We start from the raw sequence: 21975 nt of genomic DNA, 5'->3' as shown, positions 1-21975 counted from the left end.
TTACAGTTTAGAACTCTTTTGAAAATCTCGGTCACAGTTGACTTTTGAAGATGTTGCTTTGAGTTTTGATGTCATTGTTTTCAGAGTTTAGCTTCTCACCCCAAAAGTTCAGTGAAGATAACAGTTGCTGTAGCAAGTTATTGAACTTAACTTTTATTCTTGTATCTTTTACCACATTCAGACCCATTTACTCAGGCTACTGTGACCAAGAACTCCTCCAACTTTTCCATATTTCTGACCATCAAGACCTTGGCCTGCGATGGTGTTCCATTTACTTTGATGAATATTTTACAGATTTCTACCCAAATGTTCTTAACTTTCTTCTGTATCTTCAGTGGTCTTGCTTTTCTGATTCCTATAGTCATTCGTCCTATGGTCATTCATGTAAACGTTAGTTTCTTTCAGGTTCCATCCTTCCTACATACAGTAAAGCTAGTTTGTGTTTTTGATTCACAGAGTTTATGGTGGTTGCTGGTAAATCATACTCCCTTCTTCTGGGGAGGGGGTAGCTGGCCTTAAAACTGTTGAGATTCAGGAAAATCCCTGCATGCTTGAGAGCTCCAGAGATGTCACCAGCAATACCTAAATAACAGAAGCCCTTTGACATACTGTAAATCTTTAACCAATTATGCGATCAGTGTGAATCAGCTCATTCTGATCTGGAGCGCTTTTCATATCGGCTGTGCACTGATGTGCAACACATTAGTAGTGTAACGGTGCATAACAGCTTAAAAAATCAGATTTTGTCCACAACAAAATCAGTGGATTTACATGGATTAAGAAATACTTCGATATTGTAAAGTGTTAAATATCAGCGCAAGTCTGTTTTCCTCCGTTCAGAATCCACTGGGATCCCGTGAATCCCGTAAAGGATTGAGGAGTTCCAATTCAATTCAATTTTATTTGTATAGCCCAAAATCACAACAACAGTCGTCTCGATGGGCTTCGAAGTAAAACATGAAATCAAAAGGATCACGAATACAAAGAGTTCAATAGGAAAATACTAAAATGAACTAACAAACTGACTAAGCTATACTGGCATCCCTGCCCTTAGACCCCCCTTCGCGGTAAGGAAAAACTCCCAAAAAACCGGATTCCGGAAAAAACGAAGAAACCTCAGGGGTGCCCACATGAAGGAGGGATCCTCCCCCAGGACGGACAGGCGATTTACCAGAATTCTTAGAGAAGAATTAACTTATCTAAATCTACAACTACCTACTAACTAGGAGCAGGAAGAGAGGCGAGGTACGCGGTCAGGTACAGAGCAGAGACGAGCCAGAGACGAGCCAGAGGCAGGATCCACAGCCAGGTGTAGGAGCAGGAGCAAAGGCGAGGTAAACGGTCAGGAACTGGAGCACGGATGAGCCAACTGGAATCTGGAAGCACTCCCACTCCCCAGGAGGGGAGAGGAAAAGAGGGACAATACATGAATCGCACTGTACCAGACAGAGGCATGGAGAACTAAATGATAAATTATGATCAAGAATAGAGGAGAGGAAGGGTAGAAGTAAAAAAGGAAAGAGGACAGAACCCCAGTGCACCATAGTTACCCCGGCTTCACCTTCTAGCAGCCTTTTAAAAGAAATAGTTATTATTAAGTTTAATTTAAACAAATTAACATTAAGTTAAATAATCTCTGAATACTAACTAGTCTGACAATAAGCCTGTCCAAAGAGGAATGTTTTCAGTCTAGCTTTGAATGTAGAAACTGAGTCGGCCTCTCTTACATGAGCTGGGAGTTTATTCCATAAGACAGGGGCTTAGTGGCTAAACGCTCTACCTCCAACCATACTTTTACTAATTCTAGGAACCACAAGCAGTCCTGCATTTTGCGAGCGAAGTGTTCTCATTGGATGGTAAGGGACTATGAGGTCCTTAATATAGGACGGGGCCATTCCATGTAAGGCCTTATAGGTTAACAGGAGGATCTTGTACTTGATTCTGGAATCAACTGGGATCCAGTGAAGTGAAACCAACACAGGAGTGATGTGATCTCTTCTGCTGGTTCCAGCTAACAATCTAGCTGCTGCGTTCTGAACAAGCTGGAGACTTCTTAAGGAACTCTTAGGACACGCTGCTAACAAGGAGTTACAGTAATCCAGCCTCGACGTAACAAATGCATGGATGAGTTTTTCAGCATCACTCTTAGAAAGGATATTTCTGATCTTAGCAATATTCCGCAGGGGAAAAAAGGCAGTTCTACATGCCTGAGATATGTGAGCCTTAAATGATAAATCCTGGTCAAGTAAAACCCCAAGGTTTCTAACTGTGGAATTGGGGGCTATACTTATGCCATCCAGGGAGACTATCTGAGCAGACAGAGTATCTCTGAGGTTTTTAGGACCTAGTATAATGACCTCAGTTTTTTCTTGGTTCAAGAGGAGGTAATTAATTGTCATCCAGGTCTTGATGTCACTGATGCAGGCGTTCACTTTCTCTATCTGGTCATTCTGGTCAGGCTTCATGGATAAATACAACTGCGTATCGTCGGCATAACAATGAAAATTAATGCTGTGTTTCCTGATTATGTTTCCTAGGGGTAGCATATAAAGCGTAAACAGGATCGGTCCCAAGACTGAGCCCTGTGGGACTCCATAGTTGACTCGAGTGCACTGAGGGGAATGGCCATTTACATTAACGAACTGATACCTATCGGACAGATAGGATTTAAACCACTGGAGAGCAGATCCTCTGATCCCTATGTCCTGCTCTAATCTATGGAGTAAAATACTGTGGTCGATAGTGTCAAAGGCTGCACTGAGGTCCAACAGGACCAGAATAGAAAGTAGTCCCTTTTCTGAGGCCAATAACAAGTCATTAGAGACTCTAACTAGTGCAGTTTCCGTACTGTGGTGAGGTCTAAACCCCGACTGAAAGTCTTCAAAGTGGCTGTTGTCCTGTAGGTGGCAGTAAAGCTGCTTAACTACAACTCTTTCTAGGATTTTAGAAATAAAGGGGAGGTTTGATATCGGTCTATAGTTGGCCAAGATGCTAGGATCCAAACTGGGCTTTTTCAGAAGAGGTTTAACAACTGCATATTTAAAAGACTGTGGCACGTAACCCGTTTCCAGAGAGGCATTTATCATTGTTAATATGGGATCATTAATTAGGGGAAAAGTTTCTTTAAAAAGTCTAGTGAGAATTGGGTCTAACAGACACGTTGAGGATTTGGAGGACGTAATAATTGATGTTATTTCCGCTTGATCCACAATAGTCAAGCAGTCTAATGTTACAGAGGTTTCTATGGATGCCTCCATTTCTACCGCTTCAGCCTGTTCTGGGCTGATAGTAGGAATAACTTGATTCAACTTATGTCTAATATTTGAAATTTTACTATCTAAAAATGTAAGAAAATCATCAGAGCTGAGAGAAACAGGAACATGTGGTTCTACTGAGCTCTGACTGCAAGTTAATTTAGCAATAGTGCTAAAAAGAAATCTTGGGTTGTTTCCATTCTCTGATATTAAGGTTGAATAGTACTGGCTTCTAGCTCTACGCAGAGCTTTTTTATAATTTAATAGGCTATGTTTCCAGGTATTCAGAAACTGCTCTGACCCGGAGCGGCGCCATTCTCTTTCCAACTTACGGGTTTCTTGTTTAAGAGAACGAGTTTCAGCGTTAAACCACGGTGCTACTCGGTTTTGTCTGACGAACTTAGGTTTCAAGGGGGCAACAACATCGAGTGTACTCCTGAGGGCTTGTAAGGCATCATTAACAAAGTGGTCATTTATATTAGGACTGATACTATGGGAGCTGGTGTCAGAGTATTTTCTCAGAATATCACTAAGTACTGGCTGAACTGTGTGTTTAAACTCAGACACAGAACGGTCAGTTAAGGTTCTTCTAAGCTGTTTCTTATTCACTGGGGCAGAAGGATGTTCCAGTGTAAGCTGGAAGGTAATCAGAAAGTGATCAGAAATGATGGGGTTAAGAGGAAGGACACTCAGCTGGCTGATCTCTATACCATGGGTTAGAACAAGGTCCAGGGTGTGCTTATGAGAGTGAGTGGGTTCATTCACACTTTGGGTGAAACCAACATCATCTAATAAAGCTGCAAAAGCCTTTCCTAGGCAGTCACTGGGGTCATCAACATGAATATTAAAATCCCCTAATATTATAGTTTGATCAGAATCTAAGACAATAGTCGATAGGAAGTCAGAAAACTCAGTTAAAAATTCTGAATATGGGCCGGGGGGGCGATAAATAATTATGAGTAAAACAGGTTTTGGAGTTTTCCTGTTCGGGTGACTTAAAGACAATATGATGCTTTCAAATGAATTATAAGCATTTTTAACTTTAGGGCTGAGAAGTAAGCTAGACTGTGATATTACTGCCAAACCACCTCCTTTCCCTGAAATCCTGGATTTCTGATAGTTAGCATAAGTGGGGGGGGTTGCTTCATTCAATCTAACATAGTCATCCTGATGGAGCCAAGTTTCTGTTAAGGCTAAAAGACTAAGGTTGTTATCAATGATCAACTCATTGACTAATAGGGACTTGGAGGAAATGGATCGAATGTTTAATAAACCACATTTAATTACATCATAATTCTGCTTGTGATAACTGCTGTCTGTCACTTTAAGGTTTCTAAGACGCGCTCCTTTCATTTGTCTTTCAGCACATAAGCTAAAGCTAGGACCTGCTTGACTTTCCCTGCATGGGTTTTGCACCGGCACTAACCCTAAGGGAGGCTCAGAGGAGCGTTTTACACTGCTGCTCTGCGCCCGGGTCTCGTCTCTGGATTGTCAGGTTAACAGACTAAGGCTAGCAGAAATGTTTCTAGTTGTTGTATGAATGTCAACATGGGAGCTAAAGCTCTGGTGTTAAAGGGTTAACATCCAGGCGAAAACCCCTTTAGACTTGAGAGAACCCCAGTGCACCTCACCAGTTCTTCCCTGTTGTTGGTGGTCACCGCTTGCACATCCGACCCGTGTTAGATCTTTAGTCCAGTGATTACCAGGTCGTTGATTCTGGAGTGTTGCCTTTAGTCGTTCTCTGTGTTTTGTTTCGTGAGCCCTTCCTCTTAAAAACATGTTTTTTGTCCCTCGTAAATATGTTCAGAGGCTAAAGAGGCTTTTTTTCCTGTTTCATCTTCCTTTGTCCTGGAATCCATCACTGCTGAAGCAACAAAACTCAACAGTAATTAGGAATCACTGGAAAATAACGACGGAGCAATTTCATATTTGCTTTGCTGAGCATCTGAAAAACAACAGATTCAGATTAAAATGGTTCGATTTCTTTTTTACACATTCATTATTGTAGCTGTCAGCAAACTCAAAACCTTTCTGTATTTGGACCTTGAGGTAAAGTGTTCCTTTCTCTTCTTTTTTTTGTTAAACAGTGATGGAGTTGAGAGAAATCCCAGCGACAACATCAACAGCATCTTCCTCCCTCTGAGGTTTGAAGCGGACCTCCTCTTCACCAGGTGGGGGGGTGCCCTCATTCACAGGAGGGTCGATGTTTGGCCAGAAGAATTTATTAGACAGTTGTATCTGACAAATAAATGTTGGCCAAACCTCCAGATTATAGCTTTTCATTAGAAAATGTAATTAGAGATTTTTTTTAATCAGTCTGGAATATTGTAATTGCTTTCCATTTCTGACAGAGACCCATACCCTCCTCATTTTGGAATACGAGCTGACTCCTCCTCCTCGTCTTGGGACCAATCAGACACTTCAGATTCCACCTTCAACCTAACGTTTAATGCAAGTGAAAGTCATTCATGTTTATTTGTTGTCTGTATGAATCTCTGTAAAGTGAATTACAGCTACAGTGCATGTCAAAAAGGAGGCAATGTTTCCTAAATGTTTCCACTCTTGATGCTCCAGTGTTGCCCCCCTGGATGTTTTACATTTTCACAGTGGGCAAGTTTACATGGAATTAAGGGATGATTCTTTTCCGGATTTGGAGTAACTGGGGGATTAGGGAATCATGGTTTCCTTAAGTTTTTCCTTAAGAGCACATAATTCCTTTAATTTTGACTTAATTAGGGGGGAGGGGAGCTCTCTGATTAACTTGTGAATGTCAAAGTAATGAGCTGTTGATTGGTTTTTACCTGGGAGTGCTTCAACTAGAACTAGCGTCTCTGGACTGGGTCATGTGATTTCCTGTCAAGAAGGCGACGACCAATGAGTCATATTGCTCGAGGAGACACGCCCGCTTGAGAAGCCGTGTCTCGCGGAGCGCGACGCCGTCTTGGTGGGGTCTTCGGCTCCCATGTGACAACGCTTTCTATTGCCCTTTAGTGGCATCTAAGTAGCTTTTATATAATATATACTGTATATTTATATTTATTTATTTATTTATTTATTTATTTATTTATTTATTTATTTATTTATTTACTTATTTTTAACTTGTTCTGTCCAACAGCTAGGCAGACAGATGAGAGCTGAGGGCCTCTTGTGTTGGACATATTTTACTTTAACAAGAGGGGTTATTAATCTTCAGACAAACCAAAGGTATGTCTGAATAAACCCCTTTTGTAATTGAGCCCAAACTTTATTAATTTCAATCATGTTTGAAAATCTTTGGTGTTGGACCGGACGGAAAAGGAAAGAGGGGAAGAAGAGAGAGGGACGTTAGAGAGAGGGGGGGGTAGGAGGGTGATAATAGGAGGGGAAGGGGGGTAAGACCATGAAGCAGCATAAAGCAACAAGTTTACTGGTTGTTAATCATTATGGTAAGGTTCAAATGTAGTACAAAAAGGGCGGGGCCTATCCACACACACACTCAAATGTTATCAACACACCTGCTAGCTGCAAAAATGTCCACCTGTCGACATGTACACAAAACAGATAGTGTTCACACGCATACTTATGCCTTACAACCAACTAGTGTGAAATATTTCAGTCATTCAATCATGCAAACTGTTAGTGCAAAGGTGAGCTAACACCTGTGCTCAGGTGAGTGTTTATGTTCTTCTAAAATGGATGGTGGAACGTGACAAGAAGGAGGGAGAATGCCCAGCCATCCCCACCCCCACCGCAGCAGCAGCGACAGTCGAAATCCCCCCAACGCCACACGGGAACCGGCAGGGAACAACCGCCGTCCGGGCGACCAAGCCCGCCAACCAGGCCAGGGCCAGCAGGACCGCCGCAAGGCCCCCAGAGCCAGAGAGCAGGGAGGCACGGAGGGAAAGAGAGCGCCGCCCCAGCCCAACCAGGAGAGCAGCCCCCCCCCCCCCCCCAAGGCGCATCGCAGACTAGACCCCCCACCCCCTCACCCTAATATGAGGTTATATGAGGAAGGGGGTAAGTTGGGGACAGCTGTTAGACTGTCCCCCGGTGGTCAAACAGCTGTCCCCCAGCCCCCCCCCCCCCCCCCCCCCCCCCCCCCCCCCCAGCAAAGGGGCCAGGGCCACCCAGCCCAGGGGCCCCACCCCCGGAGGCGCCGACACCCCAGGCCCAGCACCACCCACCCCACACAGAGAGAGAGGAGCGAGAAAGCGTCGCCCCCCCCGGAGCAAGCCCAGGCCCCCACCCCCAAACGCCGGCTCTAGAAGAGCTCTGGCACAGGCAAAGGGACCACCCCCCCAAGCCAAGCCAGACCACCACCCCACCCCCCCACCACGCACCCCCACACCCAAGCCCAGAGGACAACGCAGCACCCCAGCCCGCCCCACCCAGGCGCCGGACCCGACCCCCCGACCAACGGAGCCCCCACCACCCCCCGCCAGGCACCGGAGGCCCCGACCCCCACCCCGGCCCACGGCAGAAGGGCAAGGAGCAACGACGACCAGGCCCCCCCCACCCCCTAAGTCATGGAGTTAGCTATGGGAGACCAGGGAGACCGAATTCTTTCAAAGTTACTTGAACCTTGGGCTGACATTTTTTCCAAGCTGATATGATCAAGCAGCAGATTTCTGTGTTGACTTATATTTATATTTTTCTTGCTTTTCCAATTTATTAAAATACTTTTTTTTAGCAATGCAAAGAGTTATGAAAATGATAGAGCCTAATCCTCCTTCTACATCGATGGCACTCATGTCACCAAGCACACAAAGTGACGGTGAAGCTGTGATTGAAACCTTAAGCCAGACTGATAGATCGGCACATACCTGCTGCCAGAGAGCCTGGACAGGCGTGCAGAACCATAGTGCATGCATGTAATTGTCGGGCAGATTACCGTTACAGTGCTGACAAATGTCTGAGTTGCTGAGACCCATCTTGAACATCCTCTGTCCAGTGTAGTAAATTCTGTGTAGAGTTTTTAAATGGATTAGCTGCAGATTTGGACTTTTTGTCAGTTTAAAGGTGTTTAGACAAAGTTCTGACCAAAAGCTTTCATCGGTGCTGATGCTCAAATCCGCATCCCATTTTGTTGTGGGAAGTGAAATATTATTATCTAAATTACATAAAAGTTTGTATATTTTGGAGAGAGTTTTATTCATTGAGAAATTGATCAGAGTGGTAACTACATCTGGTAGCTTAAAATCGTTGTCTCTGTATTTAAACTTTTTAGTAATAATTGATTTAAGTTGCTGATATTCCAAGAAGTTATTTATTCCATGTTTGTCTTGAAGTTCCTGGGGAGTTCTGAATCTTCTATCAATAATTATGTGCTCTAGTTGTTTTATGCCCCCTGCTTGCCAAGCTGGGAAGTGGATAATTTTTTTGTTTATGAGGATGTCTGGGTTGTTCCAGATGGGTGTCATTTTGCACGGTTGGATTGATGATTTTGATATTTTGAGAAATTCCCACCAGGCTGTTAAAGTGGCATTTATATTAATTCTTTTGAAACAATCCTGTTTTTTAACTGTTTGGCTAATAAATGGAAGATCTGATAGGTTGATCTTTCCACATAACGCCTCTTCCAAGTCTAACCATGAGTTGGTTTCTGGATTATTTTTTAACCATTTTAAGATGTATTGTAATCTATTTGCAAGAACGTAATTGTGGAAGTTAGGTAATTCTAATCCTCCACAGCTTTTTGCAGATTTTAAAGTTTTTAGACCAATTCTTGCAGGTTTATTGTTCCATAAAAAGCTTGATATGGATGAGTCTAATGTTTTGAACCATTTTAATGGCGGTTGTGTGGGAATCATTGAGAAGAGATAATTAACTTTGGGTACGATTTTCATTTTTACTGTGGCTACCTTGCCCATAAGGTACAGAGGCAGGTTGGTCCAGCGTGTTAGATCGTCCTGTATGTTTTTCAGTAATGGGGTGTAGTTTAGCTGCACCAGTTCTGATAGTTTGGGGGAAAAATTGATACCTAGATATTTGATATTTCCTGATTTAACTGGTATTGTGAGTCTTTGCTCCGCATTATTGTTCAGTGGTAATAAAACAGACTTATTCCAATTAATGGAATAGTCTGATATAGAGGAGAATTCATTAATGATTGTTGCCGTTTCATTTACAGAATGTAAATTACTTAAAAACAGTAATATGTCATCTGCATAGAGACTAATTTTATGATGGCTGTGTTTGGTTTTAATTCCTTTAATGCTCTCATTATGTCTTATTGCTGCAGCTAAAGGCTCAATGAATATAGCAAAAAGAGAAGGAGAGAGTGGGCAGCCCTGTCTGGTTCCTCTTCCAAGAAAAAACCTGTTGGAAGTCTGTTTATTAGTTCTAACTGATGCATTGGGGTTGTGGTATAATACTTTGATCCAATTGATGAATGATTCTCCAAACCCAAACTTATGGAGGGCAGCAATAAGGAACTTCCAATTTACTCTATCAAAGGCTTTTTCAGCATCCAGTGATAGTATAGTCATTTCCTGTTTTTTGATGGTGGCAAAGTCTATTATGTTAACGAGTCTGCGGACATTGTCATCCGAGTGTCTGCCTTTGATGAATCCAGTTTGATCAAAGTCAATTATGTGAGGAGTGACTTTTTCTATTCTCTGTGCTAGTGCTTTGCAGATAATTTTTACATCTGCATTAATTAAAGAAATGGGGCGATAGCTTGAAGGACTAGTGGGGTCTTTGTCTGGTTTTAGAAGAAGGATAATGTTGGCGGAGTTCATGTTAGGTGGTAGAGATTGGCTTTCATTGATAAATTTGACCGTTTTATAAAATGTTGGTGCCAGTTGTTCCCAGAATTCCTTATAAAACTCTGCAGGAAAGCTGTCAGGCCCTGGTGCTTTACCATTAGGCATAAGTAACAGAGCTTCATGAAGCTCAGACAACGAGAGCGGAGAGTCTAAATTTGTGATTTGATCTTCGTTTAACTTGGGCAGGTTTACATTGTTGAGAAATGAGTTGATGCTTTGTTCTGATGGATTGATCTGTGGAGTGTATAAGTTTTGATAAAAGTCTTTAAACGCATTATTAATTTTTACTGGGTCATGGGTGACATTCCCTGTTTGGTCCATAATAGAAGCGATTGTTGATTTTTCTTTATTAATTTTAAGCTGATTAGCTAGAAATTTGCCAGATTTATTTGAGTTTTCATATCTTTCCAGTCGAAGCCTTTGTATCTGGAATTGTGTTTGTTTATTGATGATGTCATTTAACTGCAGTTTTAAATTTTTCAGGTCGCCCAGTATGTGTTCCTGTGCAGAAGCAGCATAAGCAGTCTCCAGGGTTTTGATTTTATTTTCTAGTTCTAATAAATCTGCTTTCTTTTTGCGTTTTTTATGCGTTGAATAAGAGATGATTTTCCCTCTCATGACTGCTTTTGCTTTTTATATAATATAAGTATATTATATATTATTTATATAATATATACTGTATATAGATGTATCATTTGTTGTTGTTAAATAAGAGAAACAGTCAGCCTTAAGCTCAAACTTGAATGAAACATGCATTGTTGGAGGACTTCTTACAAATAAAAAATAAAAAAATTATTACAAAGAATTTTTAAAGTTAATTTCTAAACATTTAAAAGTTTTAGACCTCTTTGACATGTAATTTAAATTATTTAGAAAAGCCCAATAACTCAATAATAATAATAGATAATAATAAACAATAGTTAGTCAATACAAATAATAAATAATAACAATAAATAAATAACAAGTCAAGAAATAATAAGTCAACAAAAAGCCCAAAAGTCAACAATAGATTTACCCTAAAAAAAATTAAGAAAAACAATAGATTTACTGATTCATGATCAATTTGTGTAACACAGATGGTATGGTGTCAGGTTTCAAGCTAACAGTCTGTCCAGTCTTATCAAAACGCGTTTCCACTACATGTTTTGAACAAAGCCAGACTGTATTACTAGTTGGTACCACTGTGATCCATCTGGGTTAGATCTTTTTATTGCTAAGGCCCACTTTTTCCAAGAGGAAGTCTGAATCCATTGGAAACCTGCAAGACAAGTTCAGTCTCTGAGTCAGAAATGTATAAATCTATATTACTATATTAGCCTAGTCCTAGTATACTGTTTATAGGTTTAACAAAATAAAGTTTACATTTATGTCGACAGCAAATTATACGTACATCATGCAGCATGTTGATAATAGCCCTGCAGCATCATGCATGTCAACATGTGTACTATTAATGAAGCCCCCTGCGGCGTTAAAAGAAAAAAAAATTATATAAAAATTTACCTGTGAATTGTTATGCCTTCCTCCTTCCTGGACTCATTTTTCCGATTTTGGCAGTTGAAACCCGCACAATGAACTGGCATATTGCAAAAAATATGGGTATTGTTTTCTTTTACAGTACAGTACTTACAGTGTACTTAAGTTTCTCTTTAAATTTGCAACTTGTTAAGAGAATATGTATTTTATGCCAGAATATGTTTTTACAATGCAGTTACTTCACCTTTACCAACAAGTTAGCATTGTCTAATTTGGTAAGGTCAGAAGACCAAGTGTGTATGTACACTGTACAGGAAGGTTCTTACATGTGGTAAGTACCACAAAAGACACCTTTGCACAACATGTAAATACCCAGTAAGTATATTATAAATACCCAGAATGTACTACATAAGAATGAACCAAATAGTACCAAATAAATACAGAGCAAGTACCATGTAAGTACCGAGTAGACACATAAAAGTACCATGTAATTACCATAAAAAGTACCATGAAAATGCCACTTAAGTACACTGTAAGTACTCTACTGTAAAAGAAAGCATTACCAAAAAATGTGGTTACATGCATGCACAGCAGCGGTGACTTGACCTCACCAAGATGGCGGTGCTCTCCTCCCATGAGGAATCACGTGATGTCTCTCTCCTCTAGCGATAGAACTCATTGGCGACAACCACAAAGCTGAACGACTTTCTTCTAATGAGCTGATGCAAACCCACAGGTCCAGTCCACTCAACCTTCAGACAGGAACAGTCCAGGACTGACATTCCAGGTTTCTGAGCATTTGTAATCTGATTACAGTAAGATTTTCACTATGAATACTTTTTACTTGGTGTATAGATTCAGAACCTGGGCATCTTCTCAGTGACGGAGCTGCACTTCAGGGCCAACATCTGGGCTGTGACCATGAAGATGAACCAGCTGGTGGACATTATAGACTACACTATTGAAGAGGTACCCTGGATGTGTGCAAATGTAATGAGTAGTTGTTTCTTTCAAAGAGACATCAGTTAGTTATTGCCTCTGTTGTGGCCCGTACGACTTTCGCAGATTCGGATGGTTCAGGACACCAAAAGTGTCATGTGTGGAGTTGGGAGATGAAAAAATTCAAACCTTTTGCATGAAATCACAACCATCTCCTTTGTTCTCCGCTCTCTCATTCTCCAAAGGAGAAAGGCTTTTTCTAACTGTTCAGCTATGGAAGCAATTTTGTAGCATAATCAAAAATAAAAGTCAATACCAGAAATGCTTTTTCATTTTCAAAAGTCACATGATGGTGCAGTTTCTCAGATCGTAGCAGCACTTCCTCATTCGGCGATCTGGAGCTTCGGATGGCGGGGCTTCGCGCTCCGCTATGCGAAGGCGGCTGCCGGGCCGAAGACAAAGCTTGTCCGGAGGAGGGAGTTTCGACGAACCGCGGTGCGTCCGAAGGAGGACCGCAGAAGGCGCAAATGCTGCTACGTAGTCCTGAGAAGCTGTGTACAATCATCAGGAGTTCACAACCATCACAAAGCCCTCTCCTCTGCCGCTAACACAAAGCTACACTGCTACTAGCATACGTCTGTTAGCAGCCGGACACACGGAGATAGAAATGAGGTCATCGCCCCGCCTCCCCTCTGGAAATGCTAAGTGGAATTGAATTATGCGACAGTTTTTGCAGGGTGGATGTTAAAATGAAAATGCAATCCCCTCTTTGCATTTTCGTTTTAATTATGACACAAAATAAGCGGTTTTTAAGTAGAAATGAAAAAAGTACAGTAATCCCCCCGTATTCGCGGGGGTTACGGTCCTCACCCCCCCCGCGCGAATAACGAAAATCTGCGAATAATTGACGCTGTTTTAAAACTCCCAGAGCCAGAGCCTCTGCAGAGTCAGAACCTTTTTCTGCCGTTTGGGTTCATTTCCAGAAGCTGGAGATGATGCAGGGCATTTGGATGGCATCTTAAACGCGTAAACTATACTTTACAGTAAAGTACAGAGTAAATCGTTTTTCAAAATTCGCGGAATGAGCGCTGTTCTGCGCCTCACGCTTGTGATGTCACGTCATCAGCGGCAACCTGCGAATGGGCGGGGAATTACTGCATTGCTTTTTCATTTTAATTTAGAGTCATTTGATACAGCATCATTTAGAAAATGAAAAAGCATTTCTGTTAATGCATTTTAATGGTAAAATTGGACATTTCTAAATTAATTTTGCTACACATTTAACAGAGAACGTTTTGAAAGTGAAATGTCAAACACCATTTTCTTTGTCATTTTAATTAAGTGACAGAATAAGCTGTGTTGAAGTAGAAAATGAAAAAGCATTTTGGTGGAATGCTTTTTCATTTTATTTTTGAGTCAAAAAATGCAGCTTCATTTGGAAAATGAAAAAGCAATTCTGGTTTTGACTTTTATTTTTAATTATGCTACAGAATCGCTTCCATATGCTGAGTGGTTTTTAGAATGGTTAATAGTTCTGCTTTCAATGAGTTTCAGTCCTCTAAATATCAGATGAACGGGGCGCCGTCACAACCCTCCGTTTTCTCAGCAGGCGGCCGACTCCAACTGTTCAATTCCCCACGCTGAAGCAAGGCGTGCTGCTGCCCCTGAGGACCTGTCGCACCTGTCACAACTGGTAATGGCGTTCTTCCTGCGCCGACCACAGCCTGCAGATGTTTGAAGGAAATAAGGCAGCTGTGCTTGTTTGTGTAGAACCGCAGTAACAGTGTGAGCATCGTGGTCCTCTGTAGGCTGAGCGTCCCGGCATCGGCACAGGTAACGGTGACGCTCATGGGAAGACTGCAGCTCTCTGTTCTACACGCTGTGAGTCCTGCAAACCTTCGATTTTGTTTGGCTGAACAGACTTTTTTCTGACTGGCACTAAGAAACACATCTGGTTGTTCTCATTTGTCTAACTTTCAGGTCAGCTTTAAGTCTTTGGAGCTGACGGGCGCCGCCTCTGTCTATCTGGAGGCATCCAGTCCCATGGTCCTGCAGGAGGACAAACCTGTCAGACAGGTACCACTGTGTGCTTCTCCTGACTCACAGCAACAACAGCTCGACATCAAATGAAACGAGTCATCTGGGTTTTCTGTCACACAGATTCTCTTTTTTTGGGAGCAGTTAGAGATGAATCAATACATATTTATTTCATTATCTTTCTGGGCTGTGCTTTGTGCGCTGAAGCCCCTTTTTCTTGTTCTCCATTGACTCCAGTCTTAAAGCTGTTTTCCAGGAGGCGTGAGCGAATGTCTGTCCCACAGATGTGTCTGTGAAACAAGGAAAAGGCAAAGTGACAAGTTTCCACAGCACAGCCGTGGTGCAGACTCCTGCAGGAGCTCTGAAGGAGCAGGAGGTCAAAGTACTGAATCTGTGTCAGCATTGATGAACAGTTCAGATTGATGTCAAATTTACAGTTAAATCTCCCTTTATTCAAGAATATACAGTATATCCAAAAGGTTGATAGATTTGTTGGTCAAGATATATTTTATTTTGTAATTGCTCCAGACTGAAAGTGAAAGCTTTGATTAACAGAATGTCTAAATAATACTCATGATAACAAGAACGTGACAACAAAAGGCTGTTTTTGCTAGAGAGAATAAAGCAAGGTCTTTTAGGAAAGACGGATAATACATTTTCAAGAAATAAATTCAGTTTTTTTTCCAGTTCAGATTTCTAAAAACCATCCCGAGCCACTGATGCATTCAGGGACACCTGCAGCTGTGCCGTCAAAACAGATGTGTCCTATGGGCAGAAAGCTTCATTTCAGCAGGAATCAATGAAACTTTTGTATGGAATAATCGGCTGATTCCAACCCGATCGTGCGGTTTTATTCTTTGTTTATTATCCCATTACTGTTTCTTTCCATTTTGTCACTGTTTGATAGGAAGACGTGAAGACAAACTGTTTTGTCACAGCCACACTTAAAGGCTGCTTTAAAGGTGTAAGCGGTCATTCTAATGCACAGTACTAGAGTTGTGTTGGTTCTGAAGGCTGAAAAACTGGAATGTGGAACACAATGTTTGACCTGCTCTCCACCTCCTCGTCATGGAAACTCAGATCAGTTTCAAACAACTTGAATGCGTTTCCATCGGATGACGGGATGGTGATTGTTGCAGGTACTGCTGCACCTGAGGAAGGAGGAGGAGAACTCTGTTCCCATCTGGATCATTCTTGGCAGCTCGCTGGCCGGCCTGCTGCTGCTCGGCCTGCTGGTTCTGGGCCTGTGGAAGGTAAAGTCACACGGTCCCCCTCCAGTCCAGCAGAGCTTCTATCTGTGTTTTTAAACTGATGCAAAGTTGTATCCCTGAGCACATACATCGTTGGATATCTTTTAATGGTAAAAATGTCCCAAAATGTCTGCTGCAAACCTGTAAATATAGTTATTTATGTTGTGAAGCTTTCCGCTGAAGTAAAATGGGTGTGTTTGTGTAACAAGCCGCCCGGTGGTTTCCCGATGAATGGATCCAATCATTAATGAGGTAGAAGTCCCTCAAACATGGTGGGGCGCGGTCATGTTCTAATCTTCACCTCCAAGCAGTGTGCACACTACCTTTTGGGAGGTTTTGGGGACGAACACAGAGGCAAAACCGTCAAACCGACCCAATTCAGGTGGAGTCATGTGACCACACTCTTTGTGCATCACTGCTACATCAGTTAGGGACCGAGCAGTTATCTATCAGCTTGCAGTGAAATCAGACTTGAATCATTCTGCTGTTGCCTCTGGACCTCCGTCAGTCAGTAATTATGAATTAAAGATTTCTTTTTCTGTGTGATTTAAACCGTTTCTTTCTACTCCCAAAGCTCCTTTAATGTGAGGTTTGTCAGTCTTTTTGGAGTTGAGCGGGTGCACAGATGGTTAAGATGTGAATATGTTGCCTTCGCAGCTGGGTTTCTTCAAGAGACAAAGAAGACAAGAGGAAGAGGAGCAGCCTGCAGCCAGCTGGAAGTCAGCCCCGCAGCTATAGATGGGGAGACATCGCCATTGTTGGGATGCTCTGCGGCCAAATGTAGACTTGAATGCATCAGAAGTCTGAACAGCTCAACTGCAGGACTGAAGTGGACACATCTGCCTGCAGACTGATGACGAAGGGTTCTTCTGACCCAGGAAGCCATTCAGCTCTGGATTATGAAACAAACTCATGAAACCAGTGAAATGCAGCTTATTTAAGAGGGTCTTGGATCTGTGTTTGGAAACAGAAATGCTACTCTACAATGAAACTCCTTTTTGTGTATTTGATTTTCTGCTCTCCGTTTGCTCAAACACAAGCTCCAGACTTTCTGCAGTGACGAGCCGAAGTCTTTTGAATCGACTCTAACTCAAACAGGTCATGACTTACCGTGTTAAACAGGTTTCTGTAGAAAGATGCAACATTGAGTCCATTTAGTCAATTTACTGAAGCTGATCCAACAATTACTGCCTAAGAAATGCTTACTCAGCTGTTTCAATGTGAACTTTAAATGTATCAACAATTCTTTTCACTGACAACATTTTGACTGTGTTCTGGAGGCAAATGTGGCTTTTGAAATGAATTGGCTGTAGGACTCTTCAAAAATGAGATGTTGGGGACCACACAAGACCAGACGCAGCCTTGACTAAGGCCGGCGTGTATTTACGGCTGATCTGCACTACTGTTGGTTCATTTACATTTCTACTTGAGCTGCGTGTGAAGGAAGCTAAAGTAATGTCAATATTCAGAACAGAGAGGGAAGTGAACCTCTGTCTCCTCTCTCTACCTGCAGCATCTGCCGATTTTTGTCAAAAAGAGTCAAATGGGGAGAGAAAATGGACTCACTGGATTTGTGTGTGCGTAATATTTCATTTGTAACTCTTAAAATATATATTTTGTGCCTAACTGTGTGGACTTGCAATTGTGTTTTCACATGTACACGTGAATATCAAAAACATACAATTTCAAAATACAATGTACAGATGCACAACTTGAAATGACAACAACCTACGACTAACTATGAATTCAAAATGGCTCTTATGCCTACAAATCCTTAAATATTACACACCAATCATCTGAAACACACACAAAACCACATTTACGCACAGATCAGGGGGGTATTCCAGGAAGCATGTTTAAACTAGCCTGACTTTAACCCTGAACTCTGTCTGAAATCCGCCTGAACTTGTTTACTCTGGGTATGTCAGTTCCAAAAAGACCGGATATGAGTTGGCGTAATTACGCTCGACTTGGTAACCCTGGGTTAATGCACGTGCACAGGAGGTACATAAAGACATTCTCAATGGATCGCAGATTTCTGGAGTCACCATGGAAACGTGTCGAGAGAAAAAAAAATAGAGCGTTATACTTTAGTGAGACGGAGTCTGAGATTTTAATGACAGCGTATGAAGATTACAGGTCTATCAAACAAGTAACACGGCTGCATCATCAAAAGAAAGAGTTTCTGCGTGTAGAAAATGAGCAGACAAAGTAAACGCACAAGTTTCTGATCTTGTTTCCATTTTCCTTGTGACGCATCTATATATATATAACGTATCCAATTTTGCCAGCTTAAATGAATTACTTCTGTTGGTAACAAAACATTGAGTTACATTTATTCAACGTAATTTCTTACGTCTATAAAACTCAATAATTGTTTATACAACTCAAATTTACAAATTTATCTAACTAAATGTCATATTACTCCAATTCAATTAATCTTTTTTCCATCTTAATTAATTATATTTCTTGAACTCTCAAATGTCTAAGTTTGAGCTGGCAGATATTCTCATTGTTATAACAATAAAAAAGACTGGGGGAAAAATGCACGGCGTGCAAAAACTCATTGCGGATTTTACCGTCATTGTCATTACAGCATTGGCAGGTAGGTGTGCTATATAAACTCATCATCTTCTCCTTCATTCTCATTCATGGTGCAGAGACGTAAGCTCAGTAGGGCAAAATGACTCGGCGAAACATGGCAAAACACAGTAAAACAGCTAAACAACTAAATACATTAGGTCAAAAACCCACACTTAAACCCAAATCCGTCCAGACAGGCAAAGGGAATGATATCCCAGAATCCTTTGCGGTGCTGATCTGACAGCTGCACCAAAGTTACACCTACTTAATTGAATTAATTTCAATCAAAGTAAAATAACTGTCTGAAAACTACGTGTAATTTTAAACCGACTTACAAAAAAAATGATTTATTTTAACTGAAACAAATAATTAAGTTAGATCAAAGTAAAAAAAATATTTTTCCAACATCCAAATGTGGTCTTGTCATCCTCTCACTGTGAAAAAAGTATTATCTGAGCTTCTTCATCCACTAAATCATCTTCAAATGAACACTCCATGCTGCCTCACCTCTCTGAAAACAAACTAACCTTCAACTAAACCTGCTCCAGACCAGGTTATGTTCAGAGCATGAGTTGCCATGGCAACTTGACCTACCCTGAAGCATACCTCCATTTCTGGAACAGAAAACTGAGGTTATCAACTTCCTTAGCCTCAAACTTACCGTGAGAGCTAGCATAACCTGCTTTCTGGAATACCCCCCAGAGATGCAGGTACATGAGGCGTTGTGAGACTCCCCTCACATCTCCAGACTCGTGTGTAGATTTAAACACTGCTAGAATGCTGGAGCCACTTTGAATATAAATAATATCAAATAAAACGTGACATTTTTCTCATTTTCTTAAACTGACATATCCCATCAAAATAAAAAAAAATCTAAAAGTGCAATTTGAAAACACTCGTAATTTTTTAGTCTTCCAGAGCAAATTGCTCTAAGAGCATCACAATCCACTGATAACAACAATGTTTGACATGCTCCAGGGGGGTATTCCAGAAAGCAGGTTATGCTAGCTCCCACGATAAGTTTGAGGCTAAGGAAGTTGATAACATCAGTTTTCGGTTCCAGAAATGGAGGTATGTTTCAAGGTAGGTCAAGTTGCCATAGCAACTCATGCTCTGAACATAACCTGGTCCGGAGCAGGTTTAGTTGAAGCTTAGTTTGTTTACAGAGAGGTGAAGCAGCATGACGTGTCCATTTGAAGATGATTTAGTGGATAAAGAAGCTCAGATAATACTTTTTCCACCATGAGAGGGTGATAAGACCACATATGGATGTTGGAAAGATAAACTTTTTTACTTTGATCTAACTTAATTATTTGCTTCAGTTAAGATAAATCTTTTTTTTGTTAGGTCACCTTAAAAATAACACGTAGTTTTCAGATAATTATTTTCCTTTTGTTCAAATTAATTCAATTAAGTAGGTGGACCTTGGTGCTGCTGTTAGATCGGCACCGCAAGGGATTCTGGGATATCATTCCCTTTGCCTGTCTGGACGGATTTGGGTTTAAGTGTGGGTTTTTGACCAAATGTGTTTAGTTATTTAGCTGTTTTACTGTGTTTCACCGTGTTTTGCCGAGCTATTTTGTCCTACTGTGCTTACGTCTTTGCACCATGAGTGAGAGTAAAGGAGAGGATGATGAGTTTATATAGCACCCCACCACTCATAACTGTTATGACAGTGACAGAAAATCTTTTAATGAATTTTTGCACTCCGTGCATATTTTCTGTTCTTTTTATTGTTATAAAAATGAGCATATCTGCCGGCTCAAACTTGGACATGAGAGTTCAAGAAATATAAGTAATTAAGATTGAAAAAAGATTAATGGAGTAATGTGATATTTAGTTAGATATATACGTTAATTTGAGTTGTATAAACAATTATTGAGTTTGAATAAATTTAACTAAATCATTTAAATTATTTTTCAGACGTGTTACTTTTTTGATGGACTTATAATTTTTATCCGCCGTCATTTAAATCTCAGACTCCGTCTCACTTCTGTCTCAAGTGTCGCGCTTTCTTTTTTTTTCTCCACGCGTTTCCATGGTGACTCCAGAAATCGGCGATCTATTGAGAATGTCTTTATGTACCGTGCGTTAACCCAGGGTTACCAAGTCGAGCGTAATTACGCTAACTCATATCCGGTCTTTTGGAACTGACATACCCAGAGTAAGCAAGTTCAGGCGGATTTCAGCCAGAGTTCAGGCTTAAAGTCAGGCTAGTTTAAACATGCTTCCTGGAATACCCCCCAGAAGGTTCTCTAAACTTCACTTTTCAGTAAAAAAGAAAACATAGTCGCTTAAACACTGCCCCCTGCTGGACAACAGCAGCAGTGACAAAGGTTTGACAACATTTTTTTACAGATGAATTTGGATATATCAGTTGAAATGTTTGACTTTTTCATTTTTATTTAGGATTAGTTTATTTCTGTGGTTGAATCGGAATTTAATGTATTTTATATTTTAATGCATGCAAAATTCTTTAAACGCAGCTCAGCTGCTGCTTTGGAAACAGGAAAGTCTGGCTCCAAAACCCAGCAGGGCCTGTTACCCAATACAAGTCACTCAAATGCAGCTCAGAAGATAGTTGGAGTATTTTTTTTGTGGACCAGTCCAAAAAAACATGAGCAAAAGAAAAAAACAAGTTCCATTTGATTGTTTTAATGCTGAAACTAACAGGCTTTTGTTCTGATAAGATGATTGTTGTGAGTTATCGCACGTGTTAGTCATTATAATGTTTTGTTTCATATTTTTTCTTCTAATCCATATTTTTACTGTTCTAGTTATTTATCCTGTTAGAACTTCAACAAATAAAAGCATTTTTAAAAACAGCAGTGAATTAAAGTTCTAGTTTTATGCTCCTTTGTCCCCAAAGGTTTAGTGTCTTTTAATTATGTTTTGTGTTTTGTTATAAGTGGACAAAGCAGGTGAAAACAGAAACCAGGCAAAAAACAGCCAAAGGGGAAAGGGGATGGCCATGACAGCTGCCCTCAGGAGAGCGGAGCACATTCACCCACCGCACAGGAAGAGCTACCCAAAAGTGTTGACATCAACAGTAATAGAGTTGTAAGACAATAATAAAGATGGTGTCATTGCTGTGACTTATTGTGTCATGGTGCCTCTGGCAGTTCTCCTCCCCCTCCCCTCTCTGCTGTGCTTCCTGACTCGAACCAGCTGTGACCACTCACCTCATCAACCTCCGGACCTTCATAAGGAGATCCAGTTCCAGGATTCATCGGCAGTTCGTTGCCCCTGATGGTGCTTAGTCTGGTCACTGTGTTTTTGCTCCTTGCTAATACTTGTTTACGCCTTGCCTACAGGACCATAAAACCACCAGTATTCTCCTGAGTCTCATTACTTCCACCAAGCCACGCCTACACCTCCAGCCATGCCACAATTAAGCGTCCAGTCCTGCCACAACTCCTTAACACAACAAGACCCCCAGCCTCGCCACGACTTCAAGCCACGCCAGAAAAAAAACACTATTACTTACCTCCTTACTCAAATGTGTTTTCCTTCTGTGTTCCAGCGCCTGGGTCTGTCCCGCCTAGCAAGTAATGAAGTAATAAAGCACACTTTAACCCAAATGGCTTCCGCTCAACAGGACCTTTTCCGACGTCTTGATGGTATGACACAAACCCTAATGGAACTAAATGGCCAGTTCTCTAATCCTGCAGTTGGATAAGGATAATCTGTCTG

General features: G+C 41.2%; 1 protein-coding gene across 2 annotated transcripts in view; it reads left to right on the top strand.

The window, feature by feature from the left end:
• LOC101169424 (integrin alpha-11) overlaps positions 1–17325 on the top strand; it is a 72394-nt gene extending 55069 nt beyond the window's left edge. Inside the window, exons 23-30 of one of the 2 annotated variants that reach the window (XM_023955519.1) lie at positions 5342–5425; positions 5606–5705; positions 12329–12442; positions 14022–14105; positions 14183–14293; positions 14393–14488; positions 15589–15702; positions 16357–17325. In XM_023955519.1, the coding sequence (XP_023811287.1) occupies positions 5342–5425; positions 5606–5705; positions 12329–12442; positions 14022–14105; positions 14183–14293; positions 14393–14488; positions 15589–15702; positions 16357–16437 (784 nt within the window). In that variant the 3' untranslated portion in view covers positions 16438–17325. Of the gene's footprint in view, positions 1–5341; positions 5426–5605; positions 5706–12328; positions 12443–14018; positions 14106–14182; positions 14294–14392; positions 14489–15588; positions 15703–16356 lie in introns of both variants that reach the window. The other variant, XM_023955518.1, reaches the window with a different exon arrangement.
• The last annotated feature ends 4650 nt before the right edge of the window (positions 17326–21975 follow it).

Source organism: Oryzias latipes, chromosome 6, assembly GCF_002234675.1.
Source record: "Oryzias latipes chromosome 6, ASM223467v1".
Taxonomy (NCBI): Eukaryota; Metazoa; Chordata; class Actinopteri; order Beloniformes; family Adrianichthyidae; genus Oryzias; species Oryzias latipes.
Note: the sequence above shows the minus strand (reverse complement) of the source record. Positions and strands in the feature narration are given on the sequence as shown.